General features: G+C 38.1%; 1 protein-coding gene across 1 annotated transcript in view; it reads left to right on the plus strand.

The window, feature by feature from the left end:
* The window catches only part of LOC307048516 (TLC domain-containing protein 4-like), a gene marked incomplete at its 5' end in the record, with an annotated part of 38,504 nt that overhangs the window by 16,731 nt on the left and 4,797 nt on the right, over positions 1 to 16,976 (plus strand). Inside the window, one exon of the mRNA XM_079697613.1 lies at positions 6,626 to 6,699. Within this exon, the coding sequence (XP_079553739.1) occupies positions 6,626 to 6,699 (74 nt within the window). The remainder of the gene's footprint in view (positions 1 to 6,625; positions 6,700 to 16,976) is intronic.

Genomic DNA, 16,976 nt, shown 5'->3' on the forward strand with positions numbered 1-16,976 from the left:
TAAAAGCCGTTTTGTAGTCAGGAGGTCATGGTGACTAATTTTGGATTTCAGAGAAGGAAGGGAAAGAAGAGGGCAAAGTGACCCAGGGCACTAGAGAAATGTGAGACCCTGAAGGAAATGGGAGAAAGAGTTTGGGCAGGAATATGCTTGTAGATGTTATGAGGTTTGTGGTGATACATGGTTATTCCAGGGGAGAAGGGCCCATGTGCCATTAGAAATAAGGTGTGTCTTGTGGGGGGAGGGCGATCAGGGTCAGGGACCAGAAGAAGGTTGGTCCTGTAAAAGAGGCAGAGGAGAATTTCAGAAGGGTAGAAAGAAAACCACAGAAGAATACATTTGGAAAACAGTGGTTAAGGCCCCTTACAGCAACATTGTAAGTTAAAAAGCTATGATAAGTAATGTACAAGCAGAGGGTATTTGAAAAAATTAATTAGGTCATTCACTGTTATTTGAAGATTAGAATATATTGACAAGCTAAAAAGAAAAAACAATGTCCCAATCCCACAACCCAGAGATAACTTTATATTTACTTAATTACCATTTACATTTAGGAGTGTATCCTACTTGTATATATGCATAAGTAAAAAAAATAGCATTCTGGGTATGAATATATATTACAAAAATGGGATCAAAACTAAAAATTTTAAATTTGTTTTACATATTGAAGTATTGCATACAACAAAATAACTCTGGTAATCTTATGTCAGAAAGCAAGGAACCTATCAAAGACTAATAGGGTCTTGGTGAAAAGACACAGGAACCAACATGATGGCTCTCACTTTAGCTAAAAATGTGACATTTTGATCATCAATTAGAATACTGACTTTGGCCAGTGAAACCCATTGACTCGTGAGATCTTAATTATATTGGAAAAAAGAAAAGAAAAGAAGAATGAAGAAAGCTTGGTGGTCCTTGCACGAGGTCTCATGTGGGTGCTGTTAGGTAGCTGTTGGGACTGGATCATCTAAAGGGTCAACTGGGTTGAAAGGGGCTCATTTAAGTAGCTGGTAGTTGATGCTGGCTTCCTGCTCGGACATCAGCAGGCTCGTTGCCTAGAGTTCCTGTATGTGGCCCCTCCATGTGGCTTGAGCTTCTCACAGCCTGGCTATGGTGTTCAGAGAGAGAGCATCTCAAGAGTGAGTGTTCCAACGGACCCAGGAGGAAGTTGCATGGCTTCTTATGACCTAGCTTCAGAAGACCCAGAACTTCACTCCCACTGCATTCTGCTGGTCAGGTGAGTCACTGAGGCAGCCCAGATTCAAGGGGAGGAAAGTAAGACTCCACCTCTTGATATGAGGAAGGGAAGGAATTGATGGTGGTCACTTAGGTGACTGTCAGCCACCTCTTGATTTGTCAATGTTAGACACTGTTAATTATCTTCTTGCCATGATGGGTAGGAATTTAACACTCACACCTCTATTTTCCTTCCCTTCTTTTTTCCCATGTAGTTAAAGTAACTTGATTTTCTCTCTCCATTCCTTTGGAAACTTTAAACACTTTTATTTCTGGTTTGTGGCACCTCTTGATCCTTTAAGGTGAAAATGGCTGTGCTTCTGTCCTTCCATCCATTTCTGTCACTCCCACTGTGCTTCCCAGTTTCTGTCATTTGTACTTGTACTCTTGTATCACCAAGATTTTAAAATATTTGCCTTTTATTCTATAATCATATTGTTTTCCTTTATATCCAGTTGATCCTACACAGAGAAAATAAAGTGTTTATTATGACTGTATTAAAATAGTTCACTGCACAACCAGGATTACATTTCCTGTCTAATTTTTGCTTCGAGTTTCTAATTGCCTTCCTTTTTTTCTTGTAACATATGCCTTTGTCTTATATTTGAGTTTTTCCATATCTTGGAGGATAGCATCCCATCTCTGCAGTCGTCTTTACCCCAGATACCTGCCCCTGGAGCTCTCCATTCTCCTGCTCTCTAGGTCTGCTACTTGATGTCCCAGGCTTCCTGCCATTACTCCCCTGGTTTGGGGTCACTGTTTCCTGCGTCCCATATCTGTCTTGGTTTACTGACTTGTGCTGCAGCATATCCTCAAATAATTGTCTAAGAAAGAGGGTAAAGGAGGTTCACTCTGTAAGCCTTCAGCAGGTTCTGAAAATGTTTTTATTTTCAGGCTATTTGGTTGTATCATTATCTCTGTTGATGGCATATGGATATATAATCATATTTAATCAATTCCCTATTGTTATGTGTTTGTTCTAAGTTTCACTATTGTATATAACTTGAGGAAACATTCTCATGTTTTCATATTTGTGCCTATACATAATTATTTTCAAAGACTAATTTTGTGGGATTTCTGGGCAGATGGTATGTACATTTTTAAGGGTAGTGACATGTTCTTCTAAAATTCTCTTTAGAAAGGTTACCCTGTCCCATCAAAAAGATGTATGTGCGTATGTGATTTAACTGGTTAATGTGTAGGGATTATCATGTGTAAATGGTTCTTTTCATCAAGAGATTGGTTGGTTTTTGTTGTTGGATCTGTTTGTTTTTGTTTTATGAATACTGGCAGTTCATAGGGCTCAGAAACTTTGAAGAGGGTGGGCCAGAATTTTCTGAGCAAATTGGAAACGGTATCTGGAAAGAAGATAGACATGTACTTGGACAGTCATTAAATATTTGAAGAGTTATCGTATGAAAAAAAGATTTTGGATAGTCAGGATCAGGAGTAGGACTGGCAGGTGGATGTCAAAGAGGGTACAGTGTAGTTCTGGAACTTTTGGAAAGCTGCTTTAGTAAATGCTACTCTACTCACCATGGAGTTGTCCATGCTGGGGGGCAACCTGGCAGAGCTTTTGTAGAAGGGATTTAAAAAATCTGTGGGTAATTGAAATAGGCAATCTTCAGATGCCATTTTAACTCTACCATGCTGTGATGGTCATGAGCATAAACTTGTGGTGAAGAATTAAGTTTGGGTTGGGTGCAGTATAGTTGTGCAAAGTGAGGTAAAAGGTTGATATAACCTATTGGGTAAATAAAACAGGTGAATCTTCTCTTAGAAGTATTTATTTTCCTTTTCAACCTGGATTTTTTTCTGCAGCAATTAGAAAGTAACATTAACTATTTTTGGAGGAGTGATTATTAATATGATTTACCTTTTATAGTAAAATAGCAGTAGTGAACCTACATTTAGTCCTTACTAATTGTGATGGTGATCTGTCTTTCTTATCATCCGTTCATCATCATCATTTCAGGCGTGGCCCTTAGTCCTGTGTAGTCATCCAAGGATCAGGGATCAGTGACTAGAGGTGGAGGCTTCTATCTAGGAAAGAAGGAATAGGTCCTTTTAGGACTTGTTCAAACTTATTTAATCTTCTTTATAGCTATAGTAAGAAAAATTACCTGGTTCAATTTCACTTTTAACTTAATTTTTTTTTAGAGTGCCTTTTCTGTTTTAGTATTTTTCCTGTTTGCCATTAGTATGCGTTTTGTCTTTTTAAATTTTTTAAAAATCTATTTATTTATTTACTTTTGGCTGCATTGGGTCTTCGTTGCTGCGCACAGTCTTCTCATTGTGGTGGCTTCTTTTGTTGCCGAGCATGGGCTCTAGGCACGCGGGCTTCAGTAGTTGTGGCTCACGGGCTCTAGAGCACAGGCTCAGTAGTTGTGGTGCACGGGCTTAGTTGCTCCGCGGCATGTGGGATCTTCCCGGACCAGGGCTCAAACTCGTGTCTCCTGCATTGGCAGGTGGATTCTTAACCACTGTGCCACCAGGGAAGCCCCTGCATTTTATCTTATTCTCACATCAATTCTGTCATAAAGATGGTATTCTGCCTGTTTTACAAATGGAGAAACTGAGGTTTTGGTCAGCTTTGCCCAAGGTCACTTAGGAGAGCTAGGGTTCAAATCCTGGCCTGCACACCCCAGGCCCATTATCATTCATTAACTATGCCTGCCTCCCCAAACTTAATTGCTTAATTATAATGAATTGCCCAAATAGAATATCTGCAGTGAAATAGATATTCATGGACTGGTTCTCCAAAACTGATGATCATTGAAGAGGCCACGAGGAGCTAGAAAAGGATGAACTCTCAGAACCTGCACCTGTTATGTGCAGATTGTGACAAAAACTCATACAGTGAAATAATTGCTCATTTTTTGGAAATAAAACTGCTTCACAACTCAAAAATGGGGGCTTCTCTGGTGGCACAGTGGTTGAGAATCCACCTGCCAATGCAGGGGACACAGGTTCAAGCCCTGGTCCAGGAAGATCCCACATGCTGTGGAGCAACTAAGCCCATGCGCCACAACTACTGAGCCTGTGCTCTAGAGCCTGTGAGCCACAACTACTGAGCCCGTGTGCCACAACTACTGAAGCCTGTGTGCCTAAAGCCCATGCTCTGCAACAAGAAAAGCCATTGCAATGAGAAGCCCACATACCACAATGAAGGGTAGCCCCCGCTCGCCGCAACTAGAGAAAGCCTGTGCACAGCAATGAAGACCCAATGCAGCCAAAAAAATAAAATAAATTAATTAAAAAACAAAAAAACGCAAAAATGTTACCAGAAAAGGGTAGCTACATTAAATAGTACTTTTTTTTAAAACTAAAATTGTAACTTATTGGAATCCATCTAGGGTACTCTAGAGTGTCTTAAAATAATAGATATTTTAGAAATAGATGGCATATACTATGAATTTATACATACAAATGACCTTACAAACAGCTGATCTACCAGAACAAGCCTGTAGATACAAAGTGGTTAGATACTCTTAGAGAGCTGGAAACTTAATTCTTATAATTCTAAAAGCCTGCTATTGCTAGTAAGTAAAATTTTATGTATTTTATGCTTAAACACCTTTGTTGAGAAAATATTTAGCTTGAGATCATCATACTGGACTGATAACAGGAATGTGGGCCTCTAAGAGCAGAGTTGCAAGTCAAAGTGAATTTTACATTTAACTGTAGTTGTTTTACTTCTGCAAAAAAATAAGGATATCCTAAAGGCCACAGGCATTTCAGAAAAGTATTATTGGAAAAGGAAATAAGGAGTAAAAATATCCTACTGTGTCATGGATAGAAAGATGTCATTATTATTTTTTTATTAAATACAGGTAATAACTGTTTAGTCCTATTGTATTTACATTCTCCTTTTTAAAAGTCTTACATTTATTCTTCTTAAAGACATAATAAAAAAATAATAATATAACCTACTACATTTAAATATCTAACAAAGAAAAGTAAAAGGCCAGAAAGAAACATTATAAAAATATTATATTTTTCCACAATTTTATTTGTTTAGTCCCACTATTAATTACTAATTGCCACCATTAACTGGTCCTGTTGTTTAAATAAATGCATTTATTGTAACAGAAAAGTAAATAGTACAAAATAATATATAATTTCAAATTTACATGTATTTCTGTGTTAAAGTAATAACACACGCGTGTAGTTATTTCCCGTGTATTGTCATGTGGTTTTGGACTGCTGTGGCTGTGTCTGGTTGACTCTAAAATGTTGAGCATCCTCCTCTCCCGCCACCTCTGTGCACAGTGCTCGTCTTGGCCACTGTCTTTGTCTCTCTGCTGTCCTCCTCTTCTTCCTCATCACCCATTTCAGTTTCACTAAGGACAGTGAGTTTGAGATTATAAAAAGTTTTAGATTCATTTTGGAAAGCTAACTATTGCAGTCCAGCTCTCAGTTTTTAATCCCTAAAATAATTTACATAGAGGAGAACTGAGAATCTTCAAATAAAAAGTCCATTCATTATTATTTTTTTCATTATTGCTTTATATTTTTCCCATTTGGAAGGCAGTGTGGTATAAACAGTAGGAAAAGTATTTCTGAAGTTCTGGTATATCTAATGTTTTGAGAGCAGGTTCTTTTGGTGTGTAATCATAATTGATTTAATTGGAAGTGCTAGAATGACTCCATTTACCTAGTAACACTTAAAATTACATAAAATTTTTGGAATGTATACTTTCAGTTTTCTTTCTGATGCTTATTAACTGTACTATACTTTTCCGATTATTAAATTAGTGGAAAGTACTAGGCATTATGTTTCTAAATTCAGAAAGGTCCCCAAAGTGTGTGTTTTAGCTATAGTATCTTCTGATTGACAAATATATTTTTCAGGTCAAATATGACAGATATGGTTTAACATGTGTTGTTATGTTTGACAAATGGGTATCTGCTCACAGGCTTATATATTGTTACTTAGGAAGTGAAATACACTCTTGAGATTTTTAAGGTGCTCCTAATGGATATTAAACTACATTCCTATTTGATATTTAATTGCTATAAAATTTCTCAACTTCCTAAATGCACACTACTTTAATCATTATTTCTACGGTAATTTGAGAATGCTGTTACTAATGGCTATGTGCAGAATTCATTAGTTTAGCGTGAGACAACTGCTTGAAATCTGTTTTTCTAAGTGAATATGGTATACATAAGTGAACATAAGTGTACAATACGTTGTCTTTAAAAAATGCTGTAGAATTCTAATGACATTTCTGAGTTTTCACGGAGAAGAAAATCTGTTTAGCAGACTTGGTTTGTGTTTATATTGATCATTATTTTATGCTGAGAAGCTATTGAATGTTTCTTCAATGTTTGGAAATTTTGATAAGAATGTTTTCCCTGACATTATGTTTTATGTTTTATCACCCAGAGGGATGGAGTGCTGGGATACATTGGGAATTTTCGCCTGCTTGCAGAACTTTCCAGCCCTTTTGTGAATCAGCGGTAGGTTACTGATATCATTAATTATTTTAAACTTGGGCTGTTTGGTTTGGGGAAATTTTTCCCCAAGATCCTAAATATAAAAATGAGAGTATGTGATATGAATTATCACCACTGTACAAATGAGGAAGCTGAGCCTTGGAAAGGTTAGGGAAACTTATCCAAGATTCCCAAGCTAGAAGGTGGCGGTCCTGGCTCTTGAACCCAGCTCTCTTTGTGGTATGATGATACTTTCTTTTACTGGATTTATCTTGGGTCCAGTTAATATTCCTGACACCAACTTCCTCCTGTTCCCAAATTCTGACACCAACATTATCTTATCATTACGTCTTTTAAAATAATCTTTTCATTTTATATTTACAGGAAAGTTACAAAGATAACACAGAAACTCCCATATACCCTTCACCTAGTTTCCCCTATTAATATCTTACATTATCATGGAACATTTGTCAAAACTAAGAAACCAGCATTGATACTTTACTATTAAGTGAACTTCAGGCTCTGTTGGATTTCAGGAGTTTTTCCATTAGTATCTTCTTTTTGTTCTTCGATTCAGTCTAGGCTGCCATATTGCATTTAGTTGTCACGCCTCCCCAGTCTCCCCTCGTCTGTAACAGATTCTTAGTCTTTCCTTGTTTTTCATGACCCTCACAGTGCTAAGGGTTACTGTCCAGTTATTCTGTAGAATGTCCTCCAGTCTGGATTTGCCTGTTTTTCTCATAACTGGACGGAGGTTATAGGTTTTCGGAAGGAATCCTATAAAGGTGAAGTGCCCTTCTCATCACATATCGGGCTACATGATATCCATGTGACATCACTGGGGATGTGAAGTTTCATCATGTGGTTGAGGTGGTGTTTGCCAGGTTTCTCCACTGTGAAGTTTTTCCTTTTCTTTACTCTCTTTGAAAGCAAGGCATGAAGTATAGCCCACTCTCAAAGGTGGTGGGGGGAGAGAAATTAAGCTCCACCTCCTGGAGGGAGGTAGTTGCTCATTTTTGACAATGGGTTTATTATTATCCTTTATTACCCTTATCTTGTCATTTGACAGGGTCTGCTGACATTTTTTCTATGAAATGTTTAGCTGCTCCTTTGATTCCACATCCATGGTCCCAGTTTAGGGCCTTCGGGATCTCCACGGTTGATTACTACGATAGCTTTCCAACTGACTTCCTAATTCTAATTCCACATTCACCCACTCTTCAGTCCTTTCCTCACAGTGCTACCAAAGTCATCTTTCTTGTGTTCCACTTTCAGTGCCTTACTTTCTTACTAAACACTGCATCCTCTTTAGATTCTTCTCTGAACTTTCAAAGTGCTCTGTGATGTGGGCCATGTCTCCAGCCTTATTTCTTACCACTCATTAGAGTTAGCTTTGCACCCTTACTGTCTCGCACCTGTGGATTTTTCTCACTTTTCTTCCTTTATTCCCATCCTCTATCTTCCCTCCATCTTCTAAAAATTTACCTATCTTTCAAGTCTTAGGTCAAAATCCCAAACCCAGGGAAGGCTCCCACAATTACATGTAGCCTTTTGTCACTTAGTACAGAGATAACCCAGAGAATTGGGGGTCAAATCAGACTCATGTGAGTTAGGGAGCTTACCCTGTATCAGTCCTTACTAATTATCTCAAGAATACAAGTAATCACGAGATACTGGCAAAGCAAGGATATGTTCAGGACCATCAGCATGGCTCCCTAGGTCTTTTTTGCACTGGGCATGCTCTGGAATGAGGTTACCTATGAGGTCTCTAAGTGATATGTATAGTTCATATTGCTGACATGGAAGGAGCTCTCTTGGTTATGAAGCCATCTCCATGTAATACTCAGATAGTTACATAGCTTATATAACTTTCCTGGGGCAGGGATCAGACCCCGTAAATCCATACATTCTAGGTTCATTTATCATAAGCAATACTAGACTAGGTATATCCTAAAAGCATTCCATGGATGAAGACTCTTCTACTACAAATACCATTAGTATGCTTACCAAGCAATTACCCTCATCACCCTTTTTTCTTGCCAAAGGTGGAAGGGATGGTCCTTCCACCTCCAAACAGGAGAGATTAGATTACAGATCTGCTGCTTTCCCAGGTACTTATGTACTGTTTTATATTGTTTGCCAGTGTTTCATATGTTATAATTTTATTTCTTCAAGAAGATACTAAGTTCCTTAGACTTGGCCATTTAAAATTTTTAAAATAAGAGTTCTTTTGCAATTTTTAAAGACTCCGATGATGTGAAAGTATAGAGAGCAAAGAGCATGTTCTTTGAAGGCAAAAGACCTGGATTTAATTTCAAGCTCCCCCACTTACCATTGTGTGTGAGTGGAAGATTATTTAATCTTCCTGAGCCTTAGTTTTCTTACCTATAAAACAGGGATAATGATACCTATAGGCCTTACAGTTTATTGTGAAGATTCTATGTGGTTATATGTTTTGTTATATGTTTACATATGTGTGTAAAGCACCTGGCATAGTGCTTGTCATTCAGTACATATGCAGTAAGTGTTAAATGTAGTGTATATTCAATATGCTAAACTTTACTCAGCACTAGAAGTGCATAGTTTATGTTTGCTTTATCTACTTTGTAGTATCTTTTTTGTTCTTTAACCATCAAAATTAGGTTTCCTCTTGTGTCATTTTGCTGGAACGATTTCATTAGAGGTACCATTGACTTCCAGATGCAAAATCCAGTGAACTCTCTTCGGTGCCTATCTTATTGTATCTCTCTGTGGACTTGATGCTGTTGGCCACCTCCTTCTTGTAATGCCATAACTCCCCTTGCTTTTGTGACCCTGCACTCACCTGGTTCTTGTAGTTCTCTGACCATCCTCTCTCAGTCTTCTTTGTTGAAGACAGTTCCTTAAATGCTGGTGTTCCCCAGGGCTCTCTTCTGGGCCCACCGATCTTCTCTGTGCTTCTCCCTGAGTGAGTTGTGCTTTCAGGGTTTCAGCTATTACCCATTTGCTCAATGTGGTGTAATGGACTGTGCATGAATTTTAGAATCATATAAGCTCAAGCTGCAATTTAACGTTGCCGCTTACTTGCTCTGACCTTGGTTGGCTAAGTTATGTAACATTCCTGTACTACAGTTGCTTTCTCTATAAAAAGAGCATATTTAATAATACCTACTTCTTTGTATTATAGTCAAGTGTTTTCTCCTCCCAGGTGGCACATCAGAATCAACATGTCTAAAATAGAATGCAACATATTTCCCTCTGTATTCTCTTATATGCTCCTGTTCAGCATGTGGCCTGGCCATTCTCTTGGTTATCTCTGCTCAACATGTGGGAATCATCTTTGTTTCTCCCTCACCTGTGTTTGGTCCATCCCAGGTCCTATGTATCACCTCCTAAACATTTCTTGCCTTGGCCACTTCCTCTCCATCTCTGCTGTCAGTGCCCTAGTTCATCATCTCTTGCCTGGGCTCCTGCACCAGCCTCTAACCCTGTACTGTCCAGTAGAGTAGCCACAAGCCACATGTGACTAGTTATAGTTAATTTAATTAAAATTAAATAAAATAAAAAATTTAATTCCTCAGTCTAACTTGTAACATTTCCAGTGCTTCCTAGCCCCATGTGTCTACCGAATTGGGTAGAACATCTATAGACCATTTCATTATTGCAGAAAGTTCTTTTGAACAGAAAAGAACTATTCTAGACTGGGGTTGGCAAACCAAGGCATGAAGGCCAAACCTGCTGCCTGTTTCTACAAATAAAGCTTTATTGGGGCACAGCCATGCATATTTGTTTACCATGACTGCTTTCACACAATAATAGAGTGGATTAGTTGCCACAGAGACGGTAGAGCTTCCAAAACCCCTTACTTTGTGTTACTCTCTGGCTCTTTGTGGAAGAAGTTTGCTGATCCCTGCTCTAGGCAGTCTGCCTGCCTCCAGTCCTATACCCCTTTCATCCTCTCCTGTATTATTATCTTCCATGGTGATCTCCCTAAAACACAAAAATGAACACGAAGCCTCCTGGTTAGATCCTCTCAGTGGCACCTGCTGCTTCCAGTATAAAATATGGGCTCTGTAATGTGATGCAAGAAAGATCTCCAAGTAGAACTATCTTCTGTCTTTCTGCCATATTCCTCCTCAGAAATCTCCTCTCACCCCAACTTGTCCCTGTGCTAGAAAGGCCTCCTGGCTCCTTGCTCATCCTTCATGACTCAGCCCAAGTGTCATTTCCATCACGAAACCCCATCTCTTCCAGGCTGGGCTGGGTGTCTCTCACCCGTGCTTCCATAATAGTGACACACAGTTATACCATTATGTTTAATAAATTAAATTATTGTAAAGTTCTCTTTCTCTTTTTCCTGTTTCTTATTTATCTCTGCATTTCATTAGGTCAAGAGCCAAACTTTGTTGAACTTTGCATGGTTCAGCATCCACACATTGTCTGGCACATAGCCATTTAATTGCTTTTGAATGAATGAGTCCCAAGAGGTGATCAGTTAAGCTTTAGCAATGTCTGTCTCTTGAAGATGATTCAGATTTGAGATTTTGAAGCAGGAGAAAATTAACCTTGACACTTAAAGGAACTTTAATTTGTTTCTGTTTGAAGCTCTTTTTGAAAAATCGTAATATTAGAGAGTTTAACTTATTCTTTAATTTTGTAGTAAAAAGCTATGCTATACCTTTATTTAAAAGCTTCAAGTCTTTTGTAAATTAAGAAATTGAGAAGTGGGGTTGGAATATGAGCAAGAAATGGTATAATGGAACAGCAAGGAGATTATGACAAAATTTAGCACAGCTACTTAAGTACTGTTAGAGTTTTCCATAGTTTAATTGTTTTCTTTAGTTTGTGATATTTTATGTTCTCTCTATTTTAGAGCTTTGTATAATTTAAGAAGACTCATGGAATGCATGTGGTGGGGCACAAAGGTTAGAGACCTGGGCTTCAGTTAATTTTCAGCTGCTGAGTTATACCCGTGCCTCAGGTTTCTTTTTGTAAAAAGTAATTTAATGGTGGTAACTTCTTTTTTGCCTAAATGCCCTTAACTGTTATGAGGACATGTTTTTGAATTGCTGTTAAGGTTAAATACCTTATAAAAACTTGTACCTATTCTCCTTAATATGTTCCTTCAGTATTTATTGAATACCTTCCCAGTACCTAAATGTTCCATTCCCTGCCTCAGGGAGCTTCACTAGAGTGTCTGGTGTCATGTCTATGTTTGAGAAAATAGGACCTAATAATACAAAATAATGAGCTAGTAAAATAAGACATTGTGTGAAAAAGGGCAAGAAGAAAAGTGCTGTTATTAATGGTTTAAAACAGCCATTCTCAGACTTGTTAATCTCATAAATTATTGAGGACCTCAATGAACTCTTACTTCCTATAGGCTGATAGCTATGGATATTTACCAGATTGGAAATTAGAACTGAAACATTAAAAAATATTTATTAGATCATTTAATATTAACAATAATATTTCATGTTAATGTAATTTTTGTGAAAAATAAACTACATTGCCAAAATGAAAAATTTTTCGTGGGAACAGTGTTGTACATTTTTTGCAAATCTTTTTAATGTCTAGCATGATAGAATTCAGCTGGATTCTCAAGTTTGTTTCTGTTTTCAGTCTGTTGTGAAATGTTATTTTGGTTGAAGCATATAAAAAATCTAACTCTCAGGGTTAACAGTGTAGTAGGTAAAGGAGTATTTTAGTAGCCTTTTAAAATAATTGTTGATATCCTGCTTTAATACTACACCAGAATATACCAAGAGATAGTTTCTTAAAGATTAGTTAAATGTGGAATCTCAAACCATATCAATGGACTTTTGATACACTGTTATATTCAAATCCATTGGTCTGTCCTGTACTTTGAAATCTTTTACTCACTCATAATTTTGTGTCATCATGCCTTGGTCATTTGGAAAATATTGGTTCACTGAGTTATGTAGGTCTTATGATAAATGCTGATACATTTATTAGATAATATTTTTTTAAAAACCCATTACTGACCTCATCAGAAAAGTTTTTAACTCTTCAGAGGCTATCCAAGAGTTTTTCTTGGATAAGACAACTGTGCTTTGTGCATACTTCCCATTTTATCACAGAATATTAAAAAGACATGTACTCAAAAGACATGATTTAATATAATTAATCATTCTTACTGCTTCATCCAGGACATTCTTAAGTGAAACTTCTCCACTCAACCCCTCTTTTTTTGTTTGTTTTTAACTGCAAATATGTGGCATAGATTACAATGATGACTAGTACCATTTTGTACCACTGCTATGATTTGTGCTAAGATGCCAGCGGTCTTATCCATCAGTACTTTACATCATCAGAATAGAAGTCAGCACAATTAGAAAGGCAGATAATATTTTAGTATCATTATGAAAATAGTTTTCCCTTGTAGACTCCCCCAAAAGTCTCAGGGGCCCATGAATCACGTTTAGAGACCTATTATTGATTGATGTTTGTCATGCAAGGCTTCAAAGAGAAATTGGGACACATTCTTAAATGTTTTAGGATTTTTTAAAGAAGTGGATGGGAAAGGGAGAAGGGAGAAAGGCGTGAACATAAGGTTTTGAAAAGTGGAATAAACATGCCATGTGAAAGAGAAACTGCATAGACTTGTAGGATCAAAGAGTATGTCTTAGGAGGATAGAGGATAGAGAGGGTGTTGAGTGCCAGGGAAAGCTGATTGAACTTGACCAGTGGACAGTGAGAATGTATTGTAGTGGAGAAAGACATTCTGAAAATAGCACTGAGTAATTCTAGTTTTTGGTATTTGTGGGATGTATTGTAAGATGGAAGGCAAAAGCTTGGGTTAGAAGGTTAGCATATAGCTCTTAGTTGTGTGAATGACTGGTGTAATTTCATTAGTCCAGGAAATAAATAGAAGCCCAAATTAGGTTGTCATGATAGAGTAGATATGATGGAATAAAGATTTTTGAGGGAAGAAAAAGTGAAATTGGTAATAAGAAATTAGAGATAGAGAAAAAAAGACAAGTTTAAGATATTTTCTACAGTGGACTTAGAAGAATGAAAAAAGATGAGGATCAGGAAGAATAGACGGGAAGATGATGAGTTTGCTTTGGAGATGCTGCGTTAGAGGACAAACAGAGCATCTGAGTGGAAATGTAGTAAGAGGTAGAGAGGGATTTTGAAATGATCAGATAGAGGTTACATTTGAAGCCATGAGAAAAGATGGTGTTTAAAAGGTGTAAAGTTGAATGTCTAGAATTGAGAAATAAGAGAAGGAAGAGTAGATACAATAAAGGAAAAGTTTAGAAGTAGAAGGGGAACCAGAATAATATTGGGATGGAGGAAAACTTTTCTAAAATTATGTTTTTGAACTCCTAAATTTCCAGAGTTAATATTTATTAAATACAGTGTTCACATGCCTGAAAGAATTACATTTGCAACCAAGATAAAACCCATGGGGCAGCTCACGACCCAGTCTCCATGTAGAGTCCCAGCAACAGTACAACATGTAAATCCTTATTGGAGTTTTTCCAAGGATGTCAACAAAGGTCCAGTTTGTTACAGCAACACTTCTTAAAAGTCTCTCCATTCCTCTTGAACTCACAGTATCTCCTGGACCCTGTAGCTTTCCCAAAGCTCACACTTCTGACTCTCAACTCCTAAAAGTCACCAAACTGGTCGGTACCATATAGGGGGATGGATCCTTTGCTCCCATCCTCTTTTTTTCTTTCTTTCTCTACCTGAAAGTAGCCCTCTCTCCTCTTTCCAAATGTGAATTATACCTGCTAATGCCTTGTTTTTACACTGCATGTGCTTAGTACCACACTCTGCACAATTAACTCCCAGGGAACTTAATCAAAAGCTCCAAGTCCCTTTAGAAGAGCAGGAGGAGGAAGAAGTGCTAAATGACCAAAGACAGAGTTTTCTCTATGGGGTTGGGGAGGATTACACACACATACAATCAAATATGCCTAAAACCCAACATGCATAAAACCAATACCCTACTCTTTGCCTAACCTCCCTTTCCTCCATGACCACCACCACAGAAAGCTTCCGGTATGAATCAGTGGGATCACCATTGACTTAGTCATCCAAGTCAGAAACCTGGAGTCACCCTAGACTGTTCCTAGGCTGGAAGCAAGCCCGATCCATTTTATCTCCTAAGATTGTTCCTAATCCTTCCCCGACTCATACCACTCCACCTGCTGTCATTATAATTTTTGGTCCTCGGTGTCTTTTCTTCTTTACCCATCTAAGTAATAACTGTGGATGGTGGTGAAAGACAGTGTTTTCCCTCTCTCCTTCCGTCCCACATGCATGTCTTCTTGCTTCCTCCTGCTCCTCTCCCTCTCGGCATCAACACATATATTCCCAAACTGTTAGCCCTTATTTGTTGGAATGAAGGGGTGTTCTCATTAGGTAAGACAAGGTAGATTCCAATAAAATAAGTGGTCCTTCTAACATGAGAGAGAAAGATAAGGACAATTATATAAATATTATTTCAACTTGAATTAATATGTGAGTTCTTTCCTTTGAAAGAGACTGGCTTAAAGATCAGGCACCAGTCACATGGAAAAATTGGCCGAAGATAAATGCAGTGATTGTACAGTAAAGCCAAAGCACAAGTTCTTAAAGTCTAGATTTTTAGATAATCACCTTTCCAGACAACGAAAAATTTGGAAAATGCATAAAGTGCCGGAGAACAGGAAGTAGTCTAGGCTAAATATAATGTAGGACTTGTGGCATTGAAGAGAAAAGGCTAGAAATGTAGAGTTAAGGGAGACCAGTTGGGTTATTGCAGTCATCTAGGTAAGAGACGCCGAGGACCACAAATTATAATGGCAGAAGGTGGAATGGAATGAGTCGGGGAAGGATTAGGAAGAATCTTAGGAGATAAAATGGATAGGGCTTGGTTCCAGACTAGGAACAATCTAGGGTGACTCCACGTTTCTGACTTGGATGACTAAGGCAATGGTGATCCTACTGATTCATAATGGGAGTTTTCTGTGGTGGTGGTCATGGAGGAAAGGGATGTTAGGCAAAGAGTGGGGTATTGTTTTTATGCATGTTGGGTTTTAGACACATTTGAGAATTGGTGATTTGTCAGGTGAGGATGCTCAGCAATAAATCAGAAATATGGAACTACAAGTAGAACTTAAGAGAAGACTTGAAACCAGAGATTTCTGTCAGGGTGTTTGAGCCTTTGAGGAGGAAGAATTTTTCCTCTACTCATCAAGGTTCTTTGGTGGGTCTAATAATAAGTTTGACATAAGGCAGATTAACAGAAGAAAAACATTTAATTACATATATGTGAGAGTCCCACAGGACAATGAGACCAAAGGACAAGCTGGGCAGTAGAGGCTTATAAGCTGTTTTGAGCTAAGGAGTGGGATAGAGGCCACTTGGAGGAGGGTGATTCACAGGGTGATAAGAAGAGCAGATGTTTGGTAATTAGATGTTTGTCCTGCCATACAGACAGATCATTCAGATAAAAAGTTATCTCTTGGTAATAGCTCTCTTTGTGGGCCAGGACATCTATCTAAATTCTTTCAGGTAATTCAGGGAGAGGTAGGAGTTTTTCTTGAGTCTGCTGTGTCTTAGTTGCTTTCAGCTCAAAATATTGTACATGCCAAAGTGGCACATTTTGGGAAGCTTGTTCTGAACCCCTTTAAGCCCATGAGAATGTATAAAATGGCCTTGGTAGAGCATATGGAAGGGAGTGTGCCTGGGAAGCACAAATATTTAAGGGACAGGCAGAGGAAACGGAGACTGAAAAAGTATAGGTAGGGAATCAAGAGAAAACAGTATCATGAAAATCAGGAGAGGAGAAAGGAAGTATGATGGTTGGCAGTGTCATATGCTATAGAAAGGTCACCTGGGATGAAGGCTGAGATGAATCCACTGTCTTGGTTATGGGGATGCCACTGGTGACCAATTTCTTTTGTAGGGGAATGCAATCGTATTGTACTGGGTTGTGAAGTATAGCCAGAATGTCTGTGAATACACTGTTGACTTCTCTTTTTAAGAGTTTAATAGGGAAGAAAAACAAAAGGAGAGATTTTTTGGATTAGAAAGAATCAGGCATGTTGGTAATAGAGAAGAAAGAATCAATCTATACATGGGGAACTGGATGGAGCAAGGGAAAGGAGATAATTGATGGCCTAAAGTCACAGAGCATGGGTACAGAAGCAATTGGCCTTGGAGAGGGCAAGAGAAACCTCTTCATCTGAATATAGAGAAAAAGGTGCTTGAAAAGAAGATTTGAGGCCTTGGGGTCAGAGTTTGAAGAATTCATTTGATGGACTCAAATACCTTAGTAGTAGAAGAGGCCAGTTCCTCTGATG

Source organism: Hyperoodon ampullatus (genome assembly GCF_949752795.1).
Source record: "Hyperoodon ampullatus genome assembly, chromosome: 2".
Lineage (NCBI taxonomy): Eukaryota > Metazoa > Chordata > Mammalia > Artiodactyla > Ziphiidae > Hyperoodon > Hyperoodon ampullatus.